The sequence below is a fragment of the Panulirus ornatus genome, chromosome 4 (assembly GCF_036320965.1).
Source record: "Panulirus ornatus isolate Po-2019 chromosome 4, ASM3632096v1, whole genome shotgun sequence".
Classification (NCBI taxonomy): domain Eukaryota; kingdom Metazoa; phylum Arthropoda; class Malacostraca; order Decapoda; family Palinuridae; genus Panulirus; species Panulirus ornatus.
In genome coordinates, this window is record NC_092227.1 from 74,274,127 (window position 1) to 74,301,755 (window position 27,629).

A 27,629-nucleotide genomic window follows, 5' to 3' on the forward strand; every position below is an offset into this window, starting at 1 on the left:
TGGAGATGATGGTATATAAATGGATTTTAATTGTTAACATAAGGATTTGTTATTTTAACTTTTATAAATCCAGTGCTTTAACTTAAAAATTGTATGAGAAGTTTTACGATTTTTGAGTTTTAGATATTCTGTTTTTTTTCAGACAATTCCCCTTCCCCATGTCCTTTGCTGTTGACGTGGCATGTAATTTTAAAAAGTCAGTCAGTCAGCTGTCTCAGTACAGTAGATATCCAGGATTAATCGTGAGATGAGGATGAGGAGTGACTTGCGGAAGCGGGAATCATTCCTCTCAGCCAGGGCGTACATCATGGGCATCAGGTCAGTGAGGGCACGAAATTCTCGGCTTTAAAGGAAGTGTTGAATGGTGGAGCAGATGGGGAATTCCCTATAAAAAGTTCTATATATTTCCTCTTCCAGAAACAACTATTTGGAAAAGAAAGCGATAGACAGCTACTTAAGGAGGGGAAAGAAGCGATGAAAAAAAGCGTTTCTGCGGTTCGCATGATAATGCTGGGAGAGGAAGCTCCATGATGGCTTCATATTTTTCCAACAGTTGTATGCCAGCTGTCGAGATCAGTGTTCGTGGAAGGTTAAAGTAAGTATCTCAAGAACACATTTTGTTGGCAAAGATGATGCAGTTCTTCCTCTTGGGAATGGCAGGCCCACCAGGATGTCATCATTGTAAGTATAACAGGAAGGGAGAACAAGCTTGGTTGACACTCCGCTGAAACTCTTAGGCTACATTCCATTGAATCCAGTGGGCGTATAGACCAATTTGAAAAAGCCTAAAAAGTTTGATTGACTTTGTTGTGGTTGATGTGAACATCGGTGACGGGGTAGTGGCACTGGTGAATATTGTTCTTAGAGGTATGATGATTTCGGTAGGGGAGCCACCCGTTAAGAACCATGTGGAGATCCGACTCCCAGCAGCTGTTGAAAGAAATGTTGATATCCATCTTCAAAGAATTTCAAACTCGTACTTAGCTGCTTTCCTCTTCGTTGGTGGCTGGCTGGTGTCGAGGTTGTATGAAAGTAGGATAGGCCCCAAGATGTGTAAATGTTTAGTGAAACTGCGCTTGACAATGAAGGCGTTGAGAGCAGACAGATCATAGTAGTGACTTCCATCAGCAGGGCGCAGTGTTGGCAGAGGTTAGGAACTGGCGGTAAGGTCGTGACTTGGCTGTCTGGGACATAATCGCTGACTGTAGGATCTGAGTCGATGGTTTTTGGAGGAAAGTCAACTGTTATTTTTCCTGGAGACCCAAGTTAGGGATGAGGATGTTCTGTCCGTTGGTGTGGATCGCTGTGGTGTGCTGAGACGCTTGAGTGCAGGAGTTAGAAGAATTCTGAGTGCTCTACCTGTGTCAGTTAGGGAAGATGTTTGGACATGTGTAGAAATGGATTCTAATTGTTAGCATAAGGATTTTGTTATTTTAGCTTTTATAAATCCAGTGCTTTATCTTACAAACTGTATAAAAAGTTTTACAATTTTAGTTTTAGATTTATTTTTTCAAACAATTTCCCCCGCGCCTGGTTGTCAATAGCTTCCTACTGAAGAAGTCTTCCGGCAAGAGACAGGTAGTCTGGCACATTCGGGCCTGGTCTATGCATGGACGAGGGCAAAAGTCAAAATTGGCTCGACTCTTTGTTGTGTTTGGTAAAGGCTGGCGGTTGGACGTTTTCGAGAGGGAAGCTTGTCGTGCGGTGGCGTTAGCATCACTGCTCTGGTCTGTTGGTGTTGAGGGAGGTATGGTTCGCTCTTTAGTTACACACGGGACGCCTACTGTGGCTGGGTTTAGAGAGTTACACACGGGACGCCTACTGTGGCTGGGTTTAGAGAGTTACACACGGGACGCCTACTGTGGCTGGGTTTAGAGAGTTACACACGGGACGCCTACTGTGGCTGGGTTTAGAGAGTTACACGTGGGGGACCCTTAGTGTGGCTGGGCTTAGAGAATTACATACGGGACACCTAGTGTGGCTGGGTTTAGAGAGTTGTACACAGGGATCACTTAGTGTGGCTGGGTTTAGAAAGTTACACACAGGGGACACATAGTGTGGCTGGGTTTAGAGAGTTGTACACAGGGATCACTTAGAGTGGCTGGGTTTAGAAAGTTACACACAGGGGACACCTAGTGTGGCTGGGTTTAGAGTGTTGCACACAGGGAACACTTAGTGTGGTTGGGTTTAGAAAGTTACACACAGGGAACACTTAGTGTGGTTGGGTTTAGAAAGTTATACACACAGGGGACACCTAGTGTGGCTGGGTTTAGAGTGTTGCACACAGGGAACACTTAGTGTGGTTGGGTTTAGAAAGTTACACACAGGGAACACTTAGTGTGGTTGGGTTTAGAAAGTTATACACACAGGGGACACCTAGTGTGGCTGGGTTTAGAGTGTTGCACACAGGGAACACTTAGTGTGGCTGGGTTTAGAAAGTTACGCACAGGGGACACCTAGTGTGGCTGGGTTTAGAAAGTTACACACAGGGGACACCTAGTGTGGCTGGGTTTAGAGAGTTGTACATAGGGAACACTTAGTGTGGCTGGGTTTAGAAAGTTATACACACAGGGGACACCTAGTGTGGCTGGGTTTAGAGTGTTGCACACAGGGAACACTTAGTGTGGCTGGGTTCAGGAAGTTACACACAGGGGACACCTAGTGTGGTTGGGTTTAGAAAGTTACACACAGGGGACACCTAGTGTGGCTGGGTTTAGAGAGATGCACACGGGACACCTGGTGTGGCTGGGCTATACAACACTGTAGTTCCTAATTTAAGGATTTCTGGTGTCTGTCTCAGAAAACGAAGGACCCAGAGGCTGTTCAGATATTTCTTGACCTCATGCCACAATAAGAGGATGCCGAGTCTGTAATATAGTGTTAACGATGATAGTTTACCGAAGCTGGGCCAACAGGCGAACGACGACATAGCCCTGTCACTGCTTTATGGTAAATAGAGAAACAACGGGGTTTAGAAGGCACAGCTGACCTTCAGGACGAAACCAAAGATTAGATCAACTGAAAATTCGAAAAGGGAATACAAAACTCATGATGGCCGAAGGATGGGTTATGCATTCCACTCAGGTGATCTTTGCCTTTTGCCTCTCCCCCGAAGTCCAGATCAATAAGCTAAGTGATTAATGAGCAAATTACCATTTGGTGCGTGTTTAATACAAATTGCTGTTGTAAAAGGCGATATCCGTATTTTTCTTAAACATATTTACGGTTTTGTTATGGGTGTTGGGTTTCTGAAAAAAAAAAAATATCGCCATATACGTCTTCTTAACCGGACTAATGCCGCTCAAAATGCACACCACAATATCCACTGCCATTGCTAACCGTTACGGGAGTTGAAGTTACATCATCGAAGATCTAGTAAATGTTCTGCAAACTATTTCAGGTTACCTGCCCCTTGGTTAGCCACTGGCGGCCTGTGTTGCCCTCGTTCCACGAGCAACGGTTGCGTGAAGTTACTTGTTCATCAATGTTGCCACAAGCGTTGCTAGATCGTCTTGCTTAACCCAGTTATGTTATCTTAGGATTTATCTGGTTAATTTCACTCAAACGTAGAATGATTAAGTATGGTCAGGTCGTAGGGTGTTTATTGTACATTTTACATGAACGAAAGTTAAGGTCAGCATTGACAAGGTCGTGAGATAATGGGGAAACTTGCGGCTAAAGCTGCCTTTGTGTGTCTGCAGGAAATCGCAAGCGGTGAAATTTAACTTTTTGATAATTACTGCTAATAAGTGAAAGCCGTAATTATCGGGGACTTTGTTACTAAATTCAATTAGGAAAGATTTGTTATACGGTAAGGTGCAAGTTTTGCTGCGGTGCAGTTGGATAAAGATTGAATAAAATTGTGTATATTAAGGTGAAGTAGATTGCAATTGGATAAAGATTGAATAAAATTGTGTATATTAAGGTGAAGTAGATATACCCATAACATTCGTCAAGTCTTTTAGATAATGTTATAGTTACCGACGGATAAACATTTGAAAGGATTTTTTTTTTTCTTTTTTGAAAAAGCTGCTTCTCCATGAGTATGACCTTGTTTATACTGGGAGATTGTACACGAGTATGGATGCCATGTGAATAACTATTTGAGCTGGTCGGCACTTGCACTTAGTCATGGTTAAGAAAGTGGAACGCAAAGGTGCTGGGAGCAACTTATTTTATGATTTCTTGGAAATCTTTTCTACTACACTGTAATTCAGAAATACAACAGTACTTTTACATTGTCTAAGCAAGTGATACATATTTTAAACATTTACTGTTAGTTTTGAATATCAAGTTCATTAGTGAACTGGGAAATTAGCTAAATCTTGTAGCTGCATTTTATCTTGAGGTAAAAGAAAAAAAATAAATAGAAAAAAACTTGAGTCGTGTGATCCGTATCGAGCCGGCCGGCAGAGGGCGCGGAGAGTGTAGCACTTATTTGTACCCCAAGCTTGGTCTGTTATCTAAGCCGTATTTTGTATTATACAGAGAAGCTAAGAATTATACTTTTAGAATAGAATGTGTAATAAGTATTATCATTCATCATATATAGGTCTTTGTGTTGAAGTCCACGTGCACGTTTTCTGCCCGATCAATATTGTGAATACGTAATTGATTAGAATGAGCATTTGTTTAGAGTTGAAGAATTATGGATATAATGATATTCAGGTGATCTTTGCTGAAGATATACAAATGAAATCAATATACAAGTAAACATCTTTCAATTTCCCCCACTTAGTATTTTTGAACCGGTCTCCCAAACACCTGTTGCCCCTTCCCCTCCCCAACCACTTCTTTATATACTATTGTTTAATTGATTTAATTTCTGTAAATTACTTAGAATTTCGTATTACGATATGAAACAAAAGTTACAAATTAGCGGACAAGTCGGCTGGCGTTGGTAACACCATGCAGTTTCCAGTTTCTCATAACGTTGCATTCTTCCTCCATTAATAGCTGAACAAAACCGTCGTATATGGGAGGAGAAATCTCACATTTAATTTTAAAGTTTATTTTGAAACTATGTTGTTAATTGAAGCATTGAGATATAATCTATATTTTAGTCGATAAAGATATTTTATTTTACGATGTGGCAACTCTGTTCATAGAGGCCAATGATAAGTTTAAGTGCTGTTTAACTAAATTATGGAAAACAGATAGTGACATGCTGAAGACAAGTTAAGAATTCATGGTTTAGTTCACATGAAATAATAGCTCTTAATCGCAAGTAATCATAAAACAAAGAAATAGAGGCCCTATGAGCTTCGAAGGGGCGAGGGCGATACTGGCACCAAAACATAATACTTTATCAAACATATTATTCTAGCTTATACTAGTTAACTTTGAAATCCTTAAGAACATATATTGAAGTGAATGACCTTTAAAAGATGGACAACTTCATCAGATATCTTAGAATGAGCCCAACTGAACGGTGCGTTTCACTTCCCAAGTCCCCCTTCACAGCTCCGTCACCCGGCACTACATTGACCGCAACTGTTGTTGCTCAGACTGCGCTAAGCTCGGGAGTTGACTGTTGAACCTCATCGCCTTGCCGCATAATACTATATTTCACTTAAACATTGCTACATTGAACACTTAACAGCTTCAACAAGATGTCTGACCTTGGACACAGGACCAATAATGGCAGTTGGAGCGTTATGAGTGAGAATACGTTATCTAAAAATTTCCCGCTTCACCGTGCATGTCGGGACGGTGATGTTGGAGCGCTCATGTTGCTTTTACAACAAGAGGCGGCTCGCTCACACATCACAGTCGAGGACACTTATTATGGCTGGACTCCAACCCATTGGGCTGCATACTTTGGAAAGGTATGTACTATCTGAGCTGTCAATGACGCTATGTCTTTCGTTGGAGGGAAAGTATATGACCAATTTTCGAGTGCAGACCCCCATGGTGGTTCACACCTTCCCGCCAAAAGTGATCAATAACATATGATGGGTGGGAGGGGCCGGGGAGGGGCAGCTGGCCCCGGTTAAGGCAGTGTTAGTCGTTTATCACACAGGTTTATTGATGCTAATTAACGGTATATACATGATCTCTCCCTCACATCCTGGATGCGTATCGTTAGATCATCATATTTGTTTTGTCGCACGTCAAAAGCTGACAGTGGTTAATGTGGTTAAGTGTCACTGCTGCAACAGACATTAGTCACTTGGGACTAAAAATAGTCATACTTTCATTAATTGTGTTTTTAGTTGAATTATTAATTAATTCTCACAGAATTCAAAAAGAGTATGTGGTCCAGACTTCAAGTCAGTTAGTATGATTATTTTTCTTGTCTGCCAAAATATGATAGCCTTCTTGTGGCCTACTTGTGTTCCAGATGTGAATTGAAAAATAAAAAAGCATATCTTTGTGGATTTTTAATGATGGTAAATTGATATACGACAGTGAGAATAATGTGAGTTGGTACGAAGATGGTATCTTACATCAGACAATAATACGTAACCGTACTGCAGTCGGCATGGCTCGTAACAGTGTAACGTTGGAGACTTGCAACCGTGTAGACGTATATTTTTGAAATACTCTGCCGCGGATGTAAGTGTCAGGAACTTCTTACTGCCCACGCCCTCGGCTTTGTTAGTAAAACAGTCCCAGTGTGTGTGCGTCATGATCGTGTGAATGTGGTTATTATACCATGAAGCTTGATGGGGATGGTCGTCTATAATAATTTTTCAGGTTGGGTTACGAAGAAAATCACGATTGCACTTTTTTTTTTTTCCCCAGCTGGCTTGGAAATTTTCGGCCACGGAAGAGACGGTAAAGCTGAAAAGGTGATTATGTGTATTGGAGAAAGTGATTTCATTTAAAGGAGATACTTTAGATACGTTTATTTTGATTAATGTGTGAAATTAAAAATGTTCTTAAAAGTTTGTCGATAAAAAGTTTGACTTATTACTTCCAATAAGTTGAAAGCTTAAGTTGACGGAAGCTTTTTTTTGTGTGTATAAAATGCTGCTGGAATTCCAAAACCGACTCGTGCATCTAACGCTGGTTTAGTACAATATGTTTGGATAAGCAGCAGAAGGAAGAGGTTGGTTTGTGGTAACTTGTATTTGAGTTCAGCCCTGGGGTAGTAAGTAAAACGTTTGGACTTAAACTGGTCTGGATTGTCAGTCGTTGTGATCAAGAGGTTGAAGTACTGTTGACGTGAGAATGCATTGAGGCTGGAAATGAAAGCCAAGTCGCAAGGTGTATAGCGACTTGGCATAAAACAATTTAAACTTTGAGACTTAGGCATGTAAAGATGTATCCTTTTTGGACACTTTTGTAGCGTTCAACACATGTAAAAGAAGGAACGGATAAAGAAATGCTGTTTAAGTGTTGAAAGATTAGAACTCGTATTCAGTAAATTTTAAGCATTTTTGATTAGTTCATATTCGAAGATTACTCCAATCACTTAGAAAGATGCTGTTATTAAGAATTATCAAGAAGAGATAGCTGAAAAATGTGAGAAAATGTGAGCGCTTAAGGTTTGAAAGCATGAAATGTTACGAGGTTAGTTATTGCCGTGCGTGTAGTGGTGACGTTGGACAGTGGAGGTGTAACGTTTAATCATTGCGTGGAGTAATCCTCGTGACAGAGAGGATGGATTAGCTTACCTTATCCATACTGAATCTGATTCGAGTTGGTTATAAACAACCGTTCACCTTACACTTTGTTGCACCTAACTCCAGTTTTTCCTTGAGTTTGTTTAACGCTCTTTCGAATATAACGTAATCCCTTTCTCCGTCCTTTTGCTTCTCTTTTCAAAATGCAGTTAGAGTAATGCTGAAAGAAAGGTAGGTATATCGGTAATCTTGCCGTTAGTATATACCGTTAGCTGCATTTCTGAGTGGTAGAAATACTGTAATATCCACGTGATGTATATCTGCTTTAGCACTTTTCCAGCAGCCTCCTTTGGTGGGTTCATATTATAGATTTATGATGTAGGTTATGCTCCTCTGGTGAAAGACGAGTTCTTCGCCTTTCTCAGTGACGCCTCAAGGGAGGTGCATGACATTAAGTCAATATCCATGATCCATCATCTTAATATCTATCCCATGATCACAAGACCCTTTAACCCCGTGGTTGTGCAACGCCATGAATACGATGACATTCCTTTAGAAGGATGAGTTAGTTTGTCGTACGCGACTCAAGGGGTTGTCATCGCAATGCGAGTTTCAGTCGTACTCGGAGGGTTAAGCCGTACTCAAGGGATTAGGTCATTGTGACTGTGGGGTTCAGTGACTGCATATACAACTGTCGGTGTGGTTATTATTTGTATCCCAGCAGCTGTCACTGTCCCCATGGTATCCCCATGCTGCTCACCATGGCCAGGGGAGCGTTGCGGGACTACACGTGTAGTGCAGTGCCACAGGACCCATAGAAGTCGCGTGCAGGGGCGTCACAGGACTCGAGGGTCACAGCCTCGAGAGTTTGGCTAGGAGTATTGTCGCTAAGTTTAGCTACAGGAGTGTGGCCACTCGTAGCGTCACCGCCATCACCGTGGCCACAAGTAACACCGAGTCGTCACGCTATCAGCAGCGCTTTCACCTTCAGGGGCCGTGGGTGGCACAGTACCTGTCTGTGGCCACAGTTAGCACAGTACCTGTCAGTTTGGCCTCGGCTGACACAGTACCCGTCACTGTGGCCATGGCTGGCGCATCACTCATCACTGTGGCACTGCTGGCGCAGCACCTGTCAGTGTGGCCCCGGCTTGCACAGTACCCGGCACTGTGGCCACGAGGAGCTCCACACCCGCCATTGTAGCCAAAGCTAGTACCATTTACGCCGCCTCCATCATCTTATGCGACTGTTCATATGATATATTGACCTGACCCATATATATATATATATATATATATATATATATATATATATATATATATATATATAAAGCGATATTTTATAGTACAGTATATCTGAGCGTCAGTCGAGGAGCATGAGACCCGCACCGTAACCCAGTACGTGACAAAATTTGATTTCGTCTCGGGACGTTACAGAAAATTATATTTACCGTCCCGGAGCTGTAGCGGCCGGTGGCGCGACTGTCAGGTTATTGATTTCCAGAGCACTGTTTCATCCCAAGAATTAAGGCCATATATTGTTCTGGTTCGCGCAAATACTTTTGTATAGAGGATGAGTTGTTGCGTAATATAAATATGAAGGGCGATGTGCTCGGTGCGACCCTTGAGTATGATGATTAAACCTTTCAGGATCAGGTCGTTACTCCTAATGGTTATACCGTTGTACCCAAGGATCGTCTTGCCGTGCTCGAGGTGCGTCCAGTCATGCTCGAAGGTCGTACTCCCGTGCTCGAGGTTCGTCCCGTCATGCACAAGGGTCTTACTACCGTGCTCAAGGTTCAGTACCATCGTGTTTAAGGAGTGAAGAATGAACACAGACAAAGGTTGTCCTTACCGGGTAGGGGTGGCGGATCCAGGATGGGGGAAGCAGTGATGGTGGGTGGGAGGGTGTGCCTCAGTACTAGGCTGGGGTGGGCCATGTTGCCGGAAAGAAGGTATCGGTCGTGGTAGTGGAAGAGGAGGAGGAGGAGGAGCCTGGCAGAAGCTGGTTGTGTGGGGAGGCGCCATGGCGGCCGCCGCCAGGCCACGGCCGGTGCTGGGAACCAAGTCCTTGTGCGCGTACAAATGTCAGGGTGTGTAACGAGGAAGCGTGAGTGACTCTGTGATTATTCAGTATGACTCGAGGTACTTTGTCCTTGAAGTAGGATTCTCATCCTCATGAACTTGGCAAGACAGCCTCGTAGGGCAACAAAACTTTATCCTCATGAGGACGACGGCACCACCCTTGGGTGTAACGGCTGGCCTTTTGACCTGACGCTAAAGGGTCAAACCGAAGGCCAGGTCACGGAACCCAAGGGTTGCACCTTGTGGCACAATGGGTTAAAGGTTCAGTGTTGAGCGGCGGTTGGTGAGGTACTACATTAAAGGTGTAAGAATGATGTGATAGGTGAAGGAGACTGGCATGGTCTGTGTTGATGGGGAGGTGTTGCCGGGAAGGGAACCATATGGAAAGGTTACAGGTGGCAGGAGGAGAGACACAAGACTTTACCACCACACGAGGAAGATGACCAGAGGCGACGGTAATGCCTCGATTAAAGAGAACGAGGACAGCGATGGCACGTTTATATGGTTAAGCGAGCTGCACGACGCTGACCTTCATGATCAAGGAGGGATAATTTCTACCATACATTACAAAAGACTGATGACCATTTAATCCATAATGTTTCGCTCAGGTACTTGAAAATGGTCCTTACTTCGTCTGATGTAGATAATTCATTTATGTAACGTGTATAGTTGTTATTATTGCCTATTTTTTGGACCATTTATTGTAGTTATCCACTAGCCTCAGGTTGGGTGAGAGTGCAAAAAAAAGTCGCTCGCTTTTTTGTGGCATATATGAAGGGAATCTCACCGTGACCACAGCCTGACTTTGATGACCAAGCAAGATTCACTTCATATTTGCCACAAAAAGTGGCAAATTTATTGTGCGCTCTTCTGATCGTGAGGTTGGGTGACGCAAGTGTGGCTCAGGGAACACAAGAGGTCCAGCAACTTTGCCACGATGATTGAATTAAAAGTCTGTCAGATTACATACGTGAACTGTACACAGTAGTCAAAGTTAAGGCACTTCTTAATTACCTTGGACAAAACATTGTTGTGGATAAAAAATCCCTCGTATCTATTTTGCCGTGTGTGATGGGAATAGTTTTCGAAGCCATTAATGTTTCAAGAGCTAAGTAAGGCAGAGGTGGGGTTTGCAGGGCGTGAGAGTAATTCTCATGGCGGTGTCTACATCCTGTTTGTTCAGAGTAACAGCAACAAAGGAATGAACTTTACGCAACCATTTCACCTTGATCAGATTACAGTAACTTGTAGAAGTAAATAAGGCAATGTTTCCAGCCATCCGTGGGTGGATTTGAGTCTTGTGTGACCACACTAGTCATCACAGTAGACGTGGAACTTCTCAGAGCTTAAGATGATGTAAAAGTATTGAAAGGTTGAAAAGATAAAATGGCTATTTTGTATGTAGTTGTTGGTAGCCGTAATAGTAAAAATGTAATGTGCCATGTCGATTTTGGTATTATAAGTAAACAAAATATATACATATATTGTTTTAGTGGTTTGCACGCATATTATTTTAGTCGTATCATTACCTCATTCAGAACAGATACTAAAGGTAAGCTGGGAACGAAGAACTGAATACAGTTATGCATTTTCGCGCATCACTTGTGGCCTTCAGTTCCTAATTTTGTATCTTCCTTGAACTTTACCGAGCCCCCGCCACCGTCGCCACTATGCTCGCCTGAGCCGATCAATATGGCTTGCTGTTGCCGATCTAAACCTTCCATCTGGCGAGTCCAATAAGACGAGTTTCTTGTACCACATCCACATTGCTGATTGGCCACACGGGAGCTGACGCGACGTGTGAGTGGTCAGTTTCGAATTGTGACGTCATTCATGTTGATTTTCGGTATTAGAAGTTTTAGTGTAAATTTTCCGGTATGGTGTTGTATGTTCCGTGGTAGCAGTTCGGCTAGAGCGTATCCGTTACGTAAAGCAGCGCACGATGATGCTCACACTTCGTTCTTTAAGGCGAGGCATTGATTTTGGTGTGAGCCACGTGTGTTCGCTGCTCCCTTGGGCAGCCAACGTTTGTATAGATTACGAGGGTGCCGGGGGGGGGGGGAGGTGACGGCGTGTGAGCTAGGGTAGAGTGAGCACCGCTCTTTTACAATGATGTAACGGAAGAGGAAAGCTATGAAAGTGTCTTTGTTTGAGATACGGAGGTTACGCAATGGACATAGGTCGCGTGGTGGCGTCTCAAGAGATTGGATAATTGGTCTGTTAATATGGATAACTCCTTGAATCACACGGGTACGACCCATGAGCAACAGGAATGATGACCTGACATTATATATGACCCTCAAGGGGTCACAGCATCATTTCTGAGGCTTTCTTTTATACTGAGGGACTGTAACTTTGTGTGCCGTGGCTTGAATTTGTGAAAAGGTTAGCATGCTCAAATTAAGCATCGTTGAACAAAAGAAAATCCTGACAGGTACTTTACGTTATTCACATTCCATTCTGGGCTTTGTATTACCGTTACTCGTTACGTAATGATCGCTCACAGCTTGCATGAGGTCTCTCGCTGTGTCACAGGCGCACTCATGCTTTTGTGCGCTACAGATATCTGTATGGAAGATGGTACGCTGAGATTCGGCGGTGGTCATGTGAGAGGAATCAAAGGTAAATCTGTTTTCGGAAACAATATTTAGGGAGGCCGGCCAGGACCATAGAACAACCCAGGCTGTGGGAAAATTTACGAGAAGGACATCATTAGGGCTTAAGTAACCAAATTAACTCTGGGATGAGGGAAAAAAAAATAAAAGCGCCACTTGGGAAGTGATTAAAGTCTGGCGGTCAGAGGTAGGCTTACAAACTTTTTCTGGGCCACGAGGGAAGTATGCGCCAGGACCGGTGTTCTCCCGAGTGTGTTTTGACGGGCCATTCACGAAACAATTTGAAAGAACTAAACTGTCAACGGAGGAGGAAGTGCTGCAGGCGTCTCCTGGCTTGTACGTTCCATACTCCTCTCCAGGACCTCATCCTTAATTTATTGTCCATTTATGGTCTGGAGGATGGGGTCAGGTCAGAGGATCCTACTGAGGTGGAAGTGACTCCTGCCGACCGAACTGCACTGATTCTGAGTAGGACGTGCAGCCGCGGGTGCGTTCAATATAGTCCATCACTGGACATATCCACAAGTACACACGCGCACGTGCCTCTCCCGGCTGACGGAACCATCCTGGTTCGCTCTTCATGTAAATGATTTCCATAAACAGTTCAACGTTTCTTCCTTTGCGCTGCATCAGGGCATGACACGTGTATAATGACAGACTTAATTGGAGGAGGAAAATGTATAAAAATTTGTTTATAATGACAGACTTAATATGAGAAGGAAAATGTATAACAATTTGTTTTTATTGTCCAGTATATTACTGATGTATTTTCATAAAGCTTAGTAATCCTTGAAAAATTCTTTCTTGGCAAGTGTTAGCGGCATATATGGATAAAGCGGTGGTTAAGAACGATATTTACTGGTTAAGAACCATATTTACTTGGAAAATAGCTTGACATAGTTCGCTTATAAAGAATGTTGTGTGAAGGTTACTCCAACTGTTCCACTTGTATGAAAAACAGTTGACGCAACGTTGTATGTAGAAAGACTTGACACATAACCTCCACATGGAGAGCTAAACCGTCATAATGATAGGTAATGATGGAGTGTAGGAAAACACTGGCCAGGTGTTTGACTGTTCCCAAGGGTGGTGGCTCATGACGCGGGGCCAGAGTAACTGTGGACGTTGATGATGGAGAGACTTACGTGTGGCAGGAGGGGGGTGTTGGTAAGGAGGAGGGAGTGACAGGAGTGTGGGTGGGTCAGAGGTCAAAGGCCAGGCCGTCACCACTAAGGACTGTCGTACGTACCGTCGTGTTAGGGGGGGGGGAGAAAAAAATGTGTTACGTGATGGGTTTTGACGTTGGCAGCCATGGCTCCCAGTGAGTACGGCGGAACACGAAGCAAAGTGAGAGTCACGTGAGCAGGTGTGTTGGGGGTCGTGATTATTGGCGGGTGGGGAGGAAGGGGAGGGTGGGTGGCGGGTGGGGAGGAGGGAGGGGAGGGGTGGGTGACTGACTTATTTCCCTGATTCACATCGCCACAGCTGCTACGGCCGCTCGTGGCACTCGACTAATGTGGTCGTGGGTCTATTGCCAGGCCAGCATTTCTGGTTGTTTCCTTGGATATTGGCACTTGCCAGCACGCACGTGCTTGCCAGCTGCCTCACACACACACACACACACACACACACACACCTGCACTCCCTCAGAGTGCTTCGACATGCATACCCGTCAAACATGGCCATGATCACCACTCTCTCACTATATGCTTAACGATACCACACTTTCCGCTCACCGCACACCTGCAACATGACAACGGCCACATCTGCTACATATCTGTACTTCTGCCACAGTTGACCACCACTCTCTCGCGTAGGTATGTATGTACGTGGCTTAGAAATTAAAATCACCTCCTGAAAACTGGAGGTACATAGAGCCAGGCAACTTTCCATCCAGATAGGTGTATAATTTTCTCAAAAAAAAAAAAAGAGAAACGCACAATTGGACGGTGTTCTCATTGTATCATAACATGCGCTCGGGCTCCACTGCAGCTCTACTTTCGTGAGCTGCATCACCCAGCACTTGACGTCGCCGGGATTGATTTTCTTGTGGTTATTTTGTGTCAGTGCCCCAGTACAGAGGGGTGCCCCGGCTCGAGACCCCTTCCCTAGTGAAGGCAAGAGGGAGGAGCACACTTGGCGGCCGGTGATGGGTAGTCTTCAGTGGGACGAACTTCATGAGCCAGTCATGAATAGTTTCCCCATTGTGTCCTGGACCACTTTTTGTCTCCCGTAGCCTTCACTGGAGGCTGTCTTCGTCAGTGCCAAAGCTTGCTGGACCACTTTACCACACGACGATACAATCCTTGAGCACGACGGAACAAGCTCGGGGTATGATGACCTGGCCTTTCATCCAAGCCTTGAGGGTTAGGACAAAGGCCGGACCATATACCCGAGGGTCCTGCTTCGTGAGTTAATATCAGAATAGTATATAGTATATACCTGTTTAAAGACAATGTGTTTAGAAGTAGTGGCAAGAAAACATGAAACATGATTCGTGTATATATATATATATATGTCTCCATGGTTGTTTAATTTGTTTATGGATGGGGTTGTTAGGGAGGTAAATGCAAGAGTTTTGGAAAGAGGGGCAAGTATGAAGTCTGTTGGGGATGATAGAGCTTGGGAAGTGAGTCAGTTGTTGTTCGCTGATGATACAACGCTGGTGGCTGATTCATGTGAAAAACTGCAGAAGCTGGTGACTGAGTTTGGTAAAGTGTGTGGAAGAAGAAAGTTAAGAGTAAATGTGAATAAGAGCAAGGTTATTAGGTACAGTAGGGTTGAGGGTCAAGTCAATTGGGAGGTGAGTTTGAATGGAGAAAAACTGGAGGAAGTGAAGTGTTTTAGATATCTGGGAGTGGATCTGGCAGCGGATGGAACCATGGAAGCGGAAGTGGATCATAGGGTGGGGGAGGGGGCGAAAATTCTGGGGGCCTTGAAGAATGTGTGGAAGTCGAGAACATTATCTCGGAAAGCAAAAATGGGTATGTTTGAAGGAATAGTGGTTCCAACAATGTTGTATGGTTGCGAGGCGTGGGCTATGGATAGAGTTGTGCGCAGGAGGATGGATGTGCTGGAAATGAGATGTTTGAGGACAATGTGTGGTGTGAGGTGGTTTGATCGAGTGAGTAACGTAAGGGTAAGAGAGATGTGTGGAAATAAAAAGAGCGTGGTTGAGAGAGCAGAAGAGGGTGTTTTGAAGTGGTTTGGGCACATGGAGAGAATGAGTGAGGAAAGATTGACCAAGAGGATATATGTGTCGGAGGTGGAGGGAGCAAGGAGAAGAGGGAGACCAAATTGGAGGTGGAAAGATGGAGTGAAAAAGATTTTGTGTGATCGGGGCCTGAACATGCAGGAGGGTGAAAGGAGGGCAAGGAATAGAGTGAATTGGAGCGATGTGGTATACCGGGGTTGACGTGCTGTCAGTGGATTGAATCAAGGTATGTGAAGCGTCTGGGGTAAACCATGGAAAGCTGTGTAGGTATGTATATTTGCGTGTGTGGACGTATGTATATACATGTGTATGGGGGGGGGGGGGTTGGGCCATTTCTTTCGTCTGTTTCCTTGCGCTACCTCGCAAACGCGGGAGACAGCGACAAAGTATAAAAAAAAAAAAAAAAAAAATATATATATATATATATATATATATATATATATATATATATATATATATATATATATATATATATGTGTGTGTGTGTGTGTGTGTGATTGAGATGCTGCCTGGTAAAATATGTTAACGAGAGGGCATGATAATTGCAACACCTCACGATGTCCGTGCCTTGGCAGTGCTCGCTGGTAAGGTTGAACGTCAAGACTCGCCTATTCAGGAGACGAACCACAGATCAGGCTGTTGATATTCTCCAGACACACAGGGAGCCACTGATTCATTACCTTTTGTGTGTTTTACGCTTCATAAGATTTTTTATTTGTTCAGTGTGAAATGAAATAGTTACAGTCTCTAAGATAAAGACGTGGGAAAAGTGGCGGTAAAGTGAGGGGGTGATAAAGATGTTTGGAGTTAGCGCGGGAACCACTAACTGTACTGTGAAGGTGGTTGGTGGGTGTGTGGAAGGGGGAGTTGCAGCACACAGGGATCATTGGCCTCCCTGAGGTCAATGTCATACCCACTATAGTTAGTCCTGGCGGGCCAACACTGCCAGCCAGCCCCTGTGGTGGCCATACTGTTCTGGGCGCTCCCGCTGATTTCCTCCAGCTGTCTCTAGCGTGCCCTGCTGTCTGGCACGGCACACTGAGCCCTTGTGTGGACGCATAATGTGGTTCTTTGGTTGATCGCGTCATACTGTTGTTTGTGTGGATGCGCGGTGCTGTTGTTTGTATGGATTCATGGTGCTGTTGTTTGTGTGGATGCGAGGTACTGTTGTTTGTGTGGATGCGCGGTGCTGTTGTTTGTGTGGATGCGTGGTGCTGTTGTTTGAGTGGATGCGTGGTGCTGTTGTTTGTGTGGATGCGTGGTGCTGTTGTTTGTGCAGATGCGTGGTGCTGTTGTTTGTGTGGATGCGTGGTGCTGTTGTTTGTGCAGATTCGTGGTGCTGTTGTTTGTGTGGATGCGTGGTGCTGTTGTTTGTGCAGATGCGTGGTGCTGTTGTTTGAGTGGTTGCGTGGTACTGTTGTTAGTGTGGATGCGTGATACTGTTGTTTGTGTGGTTGCGTGGTACTGTTGTTTGTGTGTGTGCGTGTTACTGTTGTTTGTGTGGATGCGTGATGTTGTTTGTGTGGTTGCGTGGTACTGTTGTTTGTGTGTGTTAGTGTTACTGTTGTTTGTGTGGGTGCGTGGTACTGTTTGTGTGGGTGCGTGGTACTGTTTGCCTGGATGCGTGGTGCTGTTGTTTGTGTGGTTGCGTGGTACTGTTGTTTGTGTGGTTGCGTGGTACTGTTGTTTGTGTGGATGCGTGGTGCTGTTTGTATGAACACCGATTTTGTTTGGACGCATGGTGTTATAACTGCCTATTTTTAGTGTGCGAGGTCGGAGTTTACGTTCATGGGGGCCCCCTATTTTCAACATTCTCATCTGTCATGCAACCTTTTATATTTCAGGATGCGCTTCACATTTCCCACATCCCTCTTTCATTTGATTGCATGCATGTTCTTCGTTAGGTGCGGTGACCGAACTTGAGAAGCATATTATAATTTTGGTTTAGTGTAGGATATGAACAGCTTGCTAAATATTTCCTTAACTATATGCTTGAAAGTTATTCTCACATTCGCCAGCAGACAGTTTGTCTCCTCTGATAGTCTAATGTGGGACTCTGGGTAGGGACATTAGTCAACTCCAAGTTTTTTTTTCGCGCACAAGCTTATTTCCATCTTGCTGATCATATCGAGGCCTTTCACTCTGTCCTACGCTCATTACTGTACGTGTACTCTGAACTTCGGCAGCCATGTATCAGACCAGCCACGGAGTCTGTCTTGGTCCCTTTGTAAACTTTAGCAATCCTGCTGGCTCTTAACTTCCCTCGTGACCTTTTTCATATTCAGCCAACATGTACAGGTAAAAAAGTCCATACCCTTCTGGCAAGTCATCTACGAAGATCAAGAAGAGCATCTGTCCCAGACCAGAACCCTGCGGCACTGCAGTGGGTGACCTACACTCATTTGCAGAAGGGTCCTGTGATGGTTCTTTGTTCTCTTAAGAGAATCATCGAAGAAGTCTTCCTTATTCCTGCGTGGTGATACAGCTTCTTAATTAGCCTACCTTGCAGCACAGTGTCAGATGCTTTCTGGCATTCGATACAAAAAAACCCATCCACCCAGCCATGCCTTTCGTCTGACAGACCTCTCTCTCTCTCTCTCTCTCTCTCTCTCTCTCTGAAATCTGAGATGTTCGGTACGCCAGACCTCCTTCCCCTAAAGTCGCGTTACCTGTCTGGAGTAATTTCTTCTCGGTAGAAAGTCATCCATTTCCTGCCTGGTTATCTGCTACAGAGCCTTGCGGATCACGCTCGTCATGAAGACTGGTCTGGCCACTTCCAGGTCTCGTCTCTTACGATATTTGCCCTTTCCACTTCACTGGCACTTCGCCTTTTCTTAAGCAACATCTTGAATAGTATTTCAAGAGGTCAGTCTAGTGTATCTGCACATACGTCCAGCCCCCATGGTGAAATCTCATATTGACCATAAGCCATGTATGGGTCTCTACTTTAGGACACTGCTCATGTCTTTTCTAGATACGTCAGTTTCTAAAAACTGCTTCCCATTTCATCTCGTAAGCGTTGGGGCTTTAGTGTCTTCCACTGTGAAAATACTTTTGTTATGTAGTTCCCGCGTATCCTTACATCATCCAGTACATTTCATCCCTCATAATCCCTTGACTTGACTAGCTGCTCATTCAATGACAGTTTTTTCCTCTTAATTTGTCCACAATTCTTTCTCTAAATTTCCTCTCTTCCTCCTATCTTATGCTGGTATATATGTTCCTTGCTCTCACATACCTTCTATATGCTGGCTGGCTGGAGTGTCGCTTACAGCCTAGCCACTGCCTAACTCCAAGCTCCTTTGCTTTTGAAATTTTTGACCATACCATTATTCTGGTACAGACTGATGACGATACATGAGGAATGCACATACTTGGATATGACACACACACACACACACACACACACACACACACACACACTCGGTATGTGCCATATGTTTAACTGTCGAAATGATAAACCGCCAGTTAGATTTGTGCGATGCTTTCGTAGTTCGTCCAGAGTTGGTGCGTCAGGCACCCGCTGCCCGGGCGAGGCAGGGACACCCCCATCCTCTTATGGCATCCCCGGACCCGGCCGAGGAGAGCCAGACACCTGTGTGGCACCCCTGGCACTGGGCCCGGTCGGAGAGGGTCAGACACCTATGTGGCACCCCTGGCATTGGGCCCGGCCGGAGAGGGTCAGACACCTGTGTGGCACCAACGTCACAGGACCCGGCTGAGGAAGACACCCCCTGGCATTGGAAGAGATCACACCTGTGGACGAACCGTGCACTTGCTCGTCGTAAAAAGCTGTCCACTGACTGCAGCTGTGATGTTTAGTAGGAGACAGTATTTCCAACAAGAATAATGTGGCGAGTATGATTACGATATAGGTATATTTGGTGTAGACTCCTAGGGATGATTTGGCCTCTTCACCTTGATGGTACGACCCTTGAGCATGATGGTACGACTCCTGAAGATGATACGACCCTTACTTGGAAAGTGATACAGGAAGGGAGGACTCCTAGCGACCCGCTCTTGTTCCTCTTCGTCGCCTTGTACGACACGCAGGGAATATATGGGCAGTATTCTTTCTCCCCTATCTCCAGGGATTATATATATATATATATATATATATATATATATATATATATATATATATATATATGTATAATATATATGAGAGAGAGAGATTACCAGTAACTGATGGACGTGATTACTCGACAGTTGGTAGTGATGATCAAGTGAGATCACCATGGGGGCCCCGTAGCCATGGCCAGTGGACTGCCAAGCACACTGTGACTACTCACTTTTCTGTAGGCTAAGGGAAGGCAAATAACCCTCTTACGTTTTGATACTTTAAATAAAATGACATGAGTTCTACATAATTTGACAATTAAATGTGCGTAGGCACGCGTTCACTAGAACACCTTCACATCCAATACAACAATAACAACAACTATACGTCAGTAATACTTAGCTATCCCGCAGGTTAGACAAATGTGACAGAAGTGGCTATCATGTGTTCCCGATTTATTCTCCGTCCGTTTTGCTGACGCCATAGAACATAGATCTTCCTGCCTGATAGGAGTCATGGCCGCGCACAAACAAGTCTACACTCGTCCATCACTTTCACCGTCATACGTATGTGTATATATGTATACGTATCTATCTATCTATCTATCTATCTATCTATCTATATATATATATATATATATATATATATATATATATATATATATATATATATATAATCTTTTTATCTATGTCTGTCTATCTATTAATCTATCTATCTATCTATCTATCTATCTATCTATCTCGGAAAGCAAAAATGGGTATGTTTGAAGGAATAGTGGTTCCAACAATGTTGTATGGTTGCGAGGCGTGGGCTATGGATAGAGTTGTGCGCAGGAGGATGGATGTGCTGGAAATGAGATGTTTGAGGACAATGTGTGGTGTGAGGTGGTTTGATCGAGTAAGTAACGTAAGGGTAAGAGAGATGTGTGGAAATAAAAAGAGCGTGGTTGAGAGAGCAGAAGAGGGTGTTTTGAAATGGTTTGGGCACATGGAGAGAATGAGTGAGGAAAGATTGACCAAGAGGATATATGTGTCGGAGGTGGAGGGAACGAGGAGAAGAGGGAGACCAAATTGGAGGTGGAAAGATGGAGTGAAAAAGATTTTGTGTGATCGGGGCCTGAACATGCAGGAGGGTGAAAGGAGGGCAAGAAATAGAGTGAATTGGAGCGATGTGGTATACAGGGGTTGACGTGCTGTCAGTGGATTGAATCAAGGCATGTGAAGCGTCTGGGGTAAACCATGGAAAGCTGTGTAGGTATGTATATTTGCGTGTGTGGACGTGTGTATGTACGTGTGTATGGGGGTTGGGCCATTTCTTTCGTCTGTTTCCTTGCGCTACCTCGCAAACGCGGGAGACAGCGACAAAGTATAAAAAAAAAAAAAAAAAAAAAAAAAATATATATATATATATATATATATATATATATATATATATATATATATATATATAATATTTGTGTAACCGGACTCCGCTTGCTCAAGGTTACACCAAGAGTGAAAAGTCAACTATGGGTGTATCATTGGGAACACAGTCTCTCCAAAGAACTTGTCACTCCACACGAGTCTCCATTTCCCGGCCACCTGGAATTGTGGAGGTAGCGCAATGTTAGGCTGCAAGAACCATTAAAAAGTCTTGGGTAATTTCCGTGGTGATGCAGACATTCTTTTTGGGACTTGTTCTCCTTACACTGTGCACACACGATTTCAAAATATTTCGATGCTCTTTCACCCCATCTGTTAAAACGTCGTACCATTCTCCTCTTGTCACCCTGCCAGTCATTTGCGCTCTTCACTGTAGATACCAGCCTTATACATGCATCCCACTTTTCCCTTTCACTATCTGCTTTACTTCCTCATAGCATCACTCGCTCGCCCTCCTCATACGTGCCACGCACCTCACCCGCACGTGTGAGCGCTGCTTCCCGGAAGGACTTCCAGTCCTCTTCAACACCGCTCCTTTCATATCCTCAGACCCAGCGCCATTCCTCGCTCTGTCTTTGTATCTCCGGACACAGGCCTGTACTGTAGGCACACCCTCCTCCCCTGAAATGCCAGTAGCATTAAATAGTCAGTCAGTGACGGCAGATGTCACGAGTGTGGTTATGGTGTCAAGAGAGTAATTGTTCTTGCACTCGTACCACCAGCCTACCAGACACCTGCATCCCCACCTACCAGCCGACCTGACACCTGCATCCCCACCTACCAGCCGACCTGACACCTGCATCCCCCTCACCAGCCTACCTGACACCTGCATCCCCCTCACCAGCCTACCTGACACCTGCATCCCCCTCACCAGCCTACTAGACACCTGCATCCCCACCTACCAGCCTACCTGACACCTGCATCCCCTTCACCAGCCTGTCAGACACCTATACTCCCGCCACCAGACACCTGCATCCCCCTCACCAGCCTACCTGACACCTGCATCCCCTTCACCAGCCTGTCAGACACCTATACTCCCGCCACCAGACACCTGCATCCCACCACCTCTCTGCCTGACACCTGCATCCCCCTCACCAGCCTACTAGACACCTGCATCCCCACCTACCAGTCTACCTGACACCTGTATCCCCTTCACCAGCCTGCCGGACACCTACACTCCCACCACCAGACACCTGCATCCCACCACCTCTTTGCCTGACACCTGCATTCCCACCGCCAGACACCTACACTCTCAGCACCTGCGCTCAAACATCGTGCTGAAACCGTTGTTGTCTTGCAAACGTGGAGGCCACATGACGCTTCTCTGGAACCTCTATCAGGCCTGTCATATAACTCTCCCGCACCCACTTATAATACAGTCTCGGCCAACCTCGCTGGGGTTGGTAGGTGACTGGGCACCTGATGTAAGCTGGGTTGTATATATATATATAAGTGTGTGTATACATAATGTTAAGACATAACATATGTAAATCTAGTGGACTGGTTAAACAGGACTGAGTCAGCACGGGCCCGTCCGGGGTCTGGCCCTCAAGGGTTCGAATCCTGGGCGTGGTCGTCGGCCCACAACCAATCCTAGTTGGTTATCCTACACTTGGAACTGGTCGATAATTGGTTACCTACCATACGCTGATGTATGTGTGTGTGTATAGATATACACACTTATGTTTAACGACAATGTACATAGTGTAATATTAAGAAACTGGGTAACACGAGCGTAAAACTCTCCCTGTAACACTAACACAGAAATAGTTATCACACCATGCGAGGCGAGGTGTGAATTTGAAAGTGGTGCATGATGTGTGGTGCGGGTGGTGGTGGTGGTGGCAGTGCATGACTTTCTCTTTGCGTCATGACCCTGGAGCAGCGTTTCCACTCTACCATCGTCCCTTGGCATGAATTTCCAGTCAAGACTTAACGGGCGGCAAAAGCAGGAGGCAAGAGGCAGGTAACGGGTCAGTGGGAGCCTGCAGGTGTGTGATGTGGGCGGCCACAGTTCCTACCACCAGCCCCGCACCCTCCCCGCCACCCTGACACCACTATGCTCGGATAACACTCCTCAGGTGGAGGCTGAGTGCAGCAGCCAGGCCCGGAGCTTTGTGGCTTGTGCCGCCCGCCCAGCCTCTGACCTTACTGCCTTTGTACAGTGGTGTCTGCTTTCCCTTGCCTTGTTCTGCTTCACTGGACTGACGCATCTGTCGCTACCCTTCCCCGAGCCTAGGTCCCTTACGGGCCCCCTATCCCCAGAGTAATGGAAGGATTTGAAGAGACGTTTGGATAACTAACCTTAATGAAGGTAGGATCTAAGTAAGCCAGCTCCGGGCCGGGTATGCAAGGCAGACGGGAGGTAGTCGCCATGGTTCTGGTGGTGGCTCGCTCTCATGGGATTTAGTCCTGAGTGCAGGTTTACCTTCTGTGAGACATGCAGCTGGACTGCTGAGGCCAGTCTGATGTTGCTGGTCGTCGTGGTGGGGGGGGGGGGGGGATCTACTTTGTCAGGAAGGTTAGGAGGCGCCGCTGGTTGTGGCGAGCGAGGGGAGGGGGGTGTAGCAGGTTGGTGGCTTGCGTCACCACAAAACACAGGGGGGGAAAAGAATTCTCACGAGTGCAAGCACTGAATCAGAGTGTCGTAAGAAAGTGTGCGCCGGCAAAAGTGTGCGCCGACAACTACTTTAACCTGGAGGATGTAGAACATCGTCCTGTGGTTACGAGGGCGTCACACCTTAAGTCATTTGATGAGAGTCTCAGATATTTTTTCCTTGTTATTCTTGGATGATGGCAATCCACAGAGGCTTCGTGGCTGCTCCCAGGATAGGATCTACAACATTGCCTCGCCCGCCATGGAGAAAGTATACACGAGTGTGTCTATGTCTCTTTTAGATCGTACTTAATGGTATGTTACTGAACACGGAGGTACCACGACCCTTGTGTATGATGACCTGGCCTTTGACCTGACACCTGAGTACCAGGTCATCATACTTGAGAGGTGTTGTCCTGCCCAGGAGGTCACTAATGTATGAGTCAGTTACTGAAGAATGTCTTATCTATCTCTTATCCATGAAGTGGATCTTCATATTATTGTAATGATACGTAAACCAATACTTCATAAAAAAAATGATACATGCTTAAACCTTTTTGTTGAATAAGACAGATAAATGCCTGGAAAAGGTTAGGTTTGACGCTATGTTGGGTTCATCGTACCTCGCCGTGTTGCCTGGACCGACCCAGATATTGCTGGATAATGCGTGACTTATTATTTTTTTTCCCCGAACAATCCAGTTGCGGTCAGAAGTCCTCATCGAGGCCAGACCTTGATTGAAGCAAAAATAGAAAAAAAAAAAAAAAGAAAAAGCTGAAAGTATTGAAGATAAGAAGTTTTATATTTATATATTTTTATATTTTTTTTTTTTTTACTGGGTAAATTAAAAACTTTTAGGGAAGATATGAGAGGGTAAAGAGTTCCAAAGCTTAGCTGTTTAGTGAAAGAAACAGACGCCACAAACGGTTCATCCTTGGACTGTCAGAGGCTGTGGTAATCAGGTGAGGCAGTGGTGTCCCGGGTATGATGAGGTCTAGCTAAGTGCGGAAGTACGAGTAATTGCTTGTTCTTACGAGATGAAACCAGTGTGATAACGATAGAAGAGGGAAAGAGAACCAACATTGCCATGTAGGGATTGTGGGTTTAGCCACATTACAAAGAAACAAAAATGGACGTGGCATTGATAAGAGGCAGCACAAGTGAATTCGACATGGAAAAAAAGAGAAAAAAAAAGGCGTATGATTCAGTTGTCATTCTAATTGTTCTTGATAATTACACTCTGTTAGGAAACTCATTGTCTTTATATGGCAACTGCAGCGCGTGATTGTAACTACAGGTCCGTAAATGACAGTGTAGCCAGGTCCGTAAATGACAGTGTAGCCATTTGGTAGCTATTTCCTTTCTGTCTTACATGTTTGGCTGTACCAGGGACTGGCAGATATTATCCTTAGAGCTGTACCACCTCAGGTCTGGCATTCCACCAGCGCCACGACCAGCTGGTAGATCTGGTATTCCACCAGTATCACGACCAGCTGGTACGTCTGGCATTCCACCAGCGCCACGACCAGCTGGTTGGTCTGGCATTCCACCAGCACCACGTCCAGCTGGTAGATCTGGTATTCCACCAGCATCACGACCAGCTAGTAGGTCTGGCATTCCACCAGCACCACGACCAGCTGGTAGGTCTGGCATTCCACCAGCGCCACGACCAGCTGGTAGGTCTGGCATTCCACCAGCACCACGACCAGCTGGTAGATCTGGCATTCCACCAGCACCACGTCCAGCTGGTAGATCTGGTATTCCACCTGCATCACGACCAGCTAGTAGGTCTGGCATTCCACCAGCACCACGACCAGCTGGTAGGTCTGGCATTCCACCAGCACCACGACCAGCTGGTAGGTCTGGCATTCCACCAGCACCACGACCAGCTGGTAGGCCTGGCAACCCACCACCAGATGCTGGGCCATGTTCAAAATATTTACATTTTATATACACTGTCCCTGTTTTGATGTTTGTTGTTGTATTTGTAAAGTGCAAAGAAAAAAAGATGAAATCGAGAATTCTCGTAATAAATGAAACGTATGATTCTGACGGGATATTACTGGGAAAATGATGGATTTCGACGCATTGTATATTAATGAGTATTGCCGTGCACTGTTACGACCCTTGTGTTTAAGTGTGCTGGCCTTTGATTTGAGCTGTGTTCAGAACAGAGGGCGACATCATCCCCCGGGGGATAACCTCGTGCTGCGGGGGTTGATAACCTCATGCTGTGGGGGTTGATAGCCTCGTGCTGCGGGGGTTGATAGCCTCGTGGTGCGGGGGTTGATAACCTCATGCTGCGGGGGTTGATAACCTCGTGCTGTGGGGGTTGATGATAACCTCGTGCTGCGGGGGTTGATGATAACCTCATGCTGTGGGGGTTGATGATAACCTCGTGCTGCGGGGGTTGATGATAACCTCGTGCTGCGGGGGTTGATGATAACCTCATGCTGTGGGGGTTGATGATAACCTCATGCTGCGGGGGTTGATGATAACCTCGTGCTGCGGGGGTTGATGATAACCTCATGCTGTGGGGGTTGATGATAACCTCGTGCTGCGGGGGTTGATGATAACCTCGTGCTGCGGGGGTTGATGATAACCTCATGCTGTGGGGGTTGATGATAACCTCGTGCTGCGGGGGTTGATGATAACCTCATGCTGTGGGGGTTGATGATAACCTCGTGCTGTGGGGGTTGATGATAACCTCATGCTGCGGGGGTTGATGATAACCTCATGCTGTGGGGGTTGATGATAACCTCGTGCTGCGGGGGTTGATGATAACCTCATGCTGCGGGGGTTGATGATAACCTCATGCTGTGGGGGTTGATGATAACCTCGTGCTGCGGGGGTTGATGATAACCTCATGCTGTGGGGGTTGATGATAACCTCATGCTGTGGGGGTTGATGATAACCTCGTGCGGGGGTTGATGATAACCTCATGCTGCGGGGGTTGATGATAACCTCATGCTGTGGGGGTTGATGATAACCTCATGCTGCGGGGGTTGATGATAACCTCATGCTGTGGGGGTTGATGATAACCCCGTGCTGCGGGGGTTGATGATAACCTCATGCTGCGGGGGTTGATGATAACCTCATGCTGTGGGGGTTGATGATAACCTCGTGCTGCGGGGGTTGATGATAACCTCATGCTGTGGGGGTTGATGATAACCTCATGCTGTGGGGGTTGATGATAACCTCGTGCTGTGGGGGTTGATGATAACCTCATGCTGCGGGGGTTGATGATAACCTCATGCTGTGGGGGTTGATGATAACCTCGTGCTGCGGGGGTTGATGATAACCTCATGCTGTGGGGGTTGATGATAACCTCGTGCTGCGGGGGTTGATGATAACCTCGTGCTGCGGGGGTTGATGATAACCTCATGCTGCGGGGGTTGATGATAACCTCATGCTGTGGGGGTTGATGATAACCTCGTGCTGCGGGGGTTGATGATAACCTCATGCTGCGGGGGTTGATGATAACCTCATGCTGTGGGGGTTGATGATAACCTCGTGCTGCGGGGGTTGATGATAACCTCATGCTGCGGGGGTTGATGATAACCTCATGCTGTGGGGGTTGATGATAACCTCGTGCTGCGGGGGTTGATGATAACCTCATGCTGTGGGGGTTGATGATAACCTCATGCTGCGGGGGTTGATGATAACCTCATGCTGCGGGGGTTGATGATAACCTCATGCTGTGGGGGTTGATGATAACCTCGTGCTGCGGGGGTTGATGATAACCTCATGCTGTGGGGGTTGATGATAACCTCGTGCTGCGGGGGTTGATGATAACCTCATGCTGCGGGGGTTGATGATAACCTCATGCTGTGGGGGTTGATGATAACCTCGTGCTGCGGGGGTTGATGATAACCTCGTGCTGCGGGGGTTGACTGATGGAAGGCAGGTACTGCTGGCCGGACGCTCAGTCCCCACACTATCCATGCAAGGTAGAGCACTTGTTGTCACTTGCTGACAAAAGACAAGGTGCTTTTATGAAGTCCTCACCTAAAAGTTCATACACTTTTTATCTTCAGTCTTCCTGTACAGTATTGGTACATCTCACACGT

General features: G+C 45.8%; 1 protein-coding gene across 10 annotated transcripts in view; it reads left to right on the forward strand.

Moving 5' to 3' along the window:
- The window catches only part of LOC139745674 (uncharacterized), a 365,941-nt gene that overhangs the window by 106,491 nt on the left and 231,821 nt on the right, over positions 1–27,629 (forward strand). For 7 of the 10 annotated variants that reach the window (XR_011711915.1, XM_071656078.1, XM_071656133.1 and 4 more), the window contains exon 1: positions 5,515–5,828. The exons of 1 other annotated variant lie outside the window; for it this stretch is intronic. Coding sequence is in view for 8 of the 9 variants with exons in the window: in XM_071656078.1 (XP_071512179.1) it covers positions 5,613–5,828 (216 nt within the window). In the remaining variant the exon portion in view is untranslated. Of the gene's footprint in view, positions 1–5,506; positions 5,829–19,964; positions 20,109–27,629 lie in introns of those variants that run through there. 2 more of the 10 variants (XM_071656139.1, XM_071656107.1) reach the window with 2 other exon arrangements.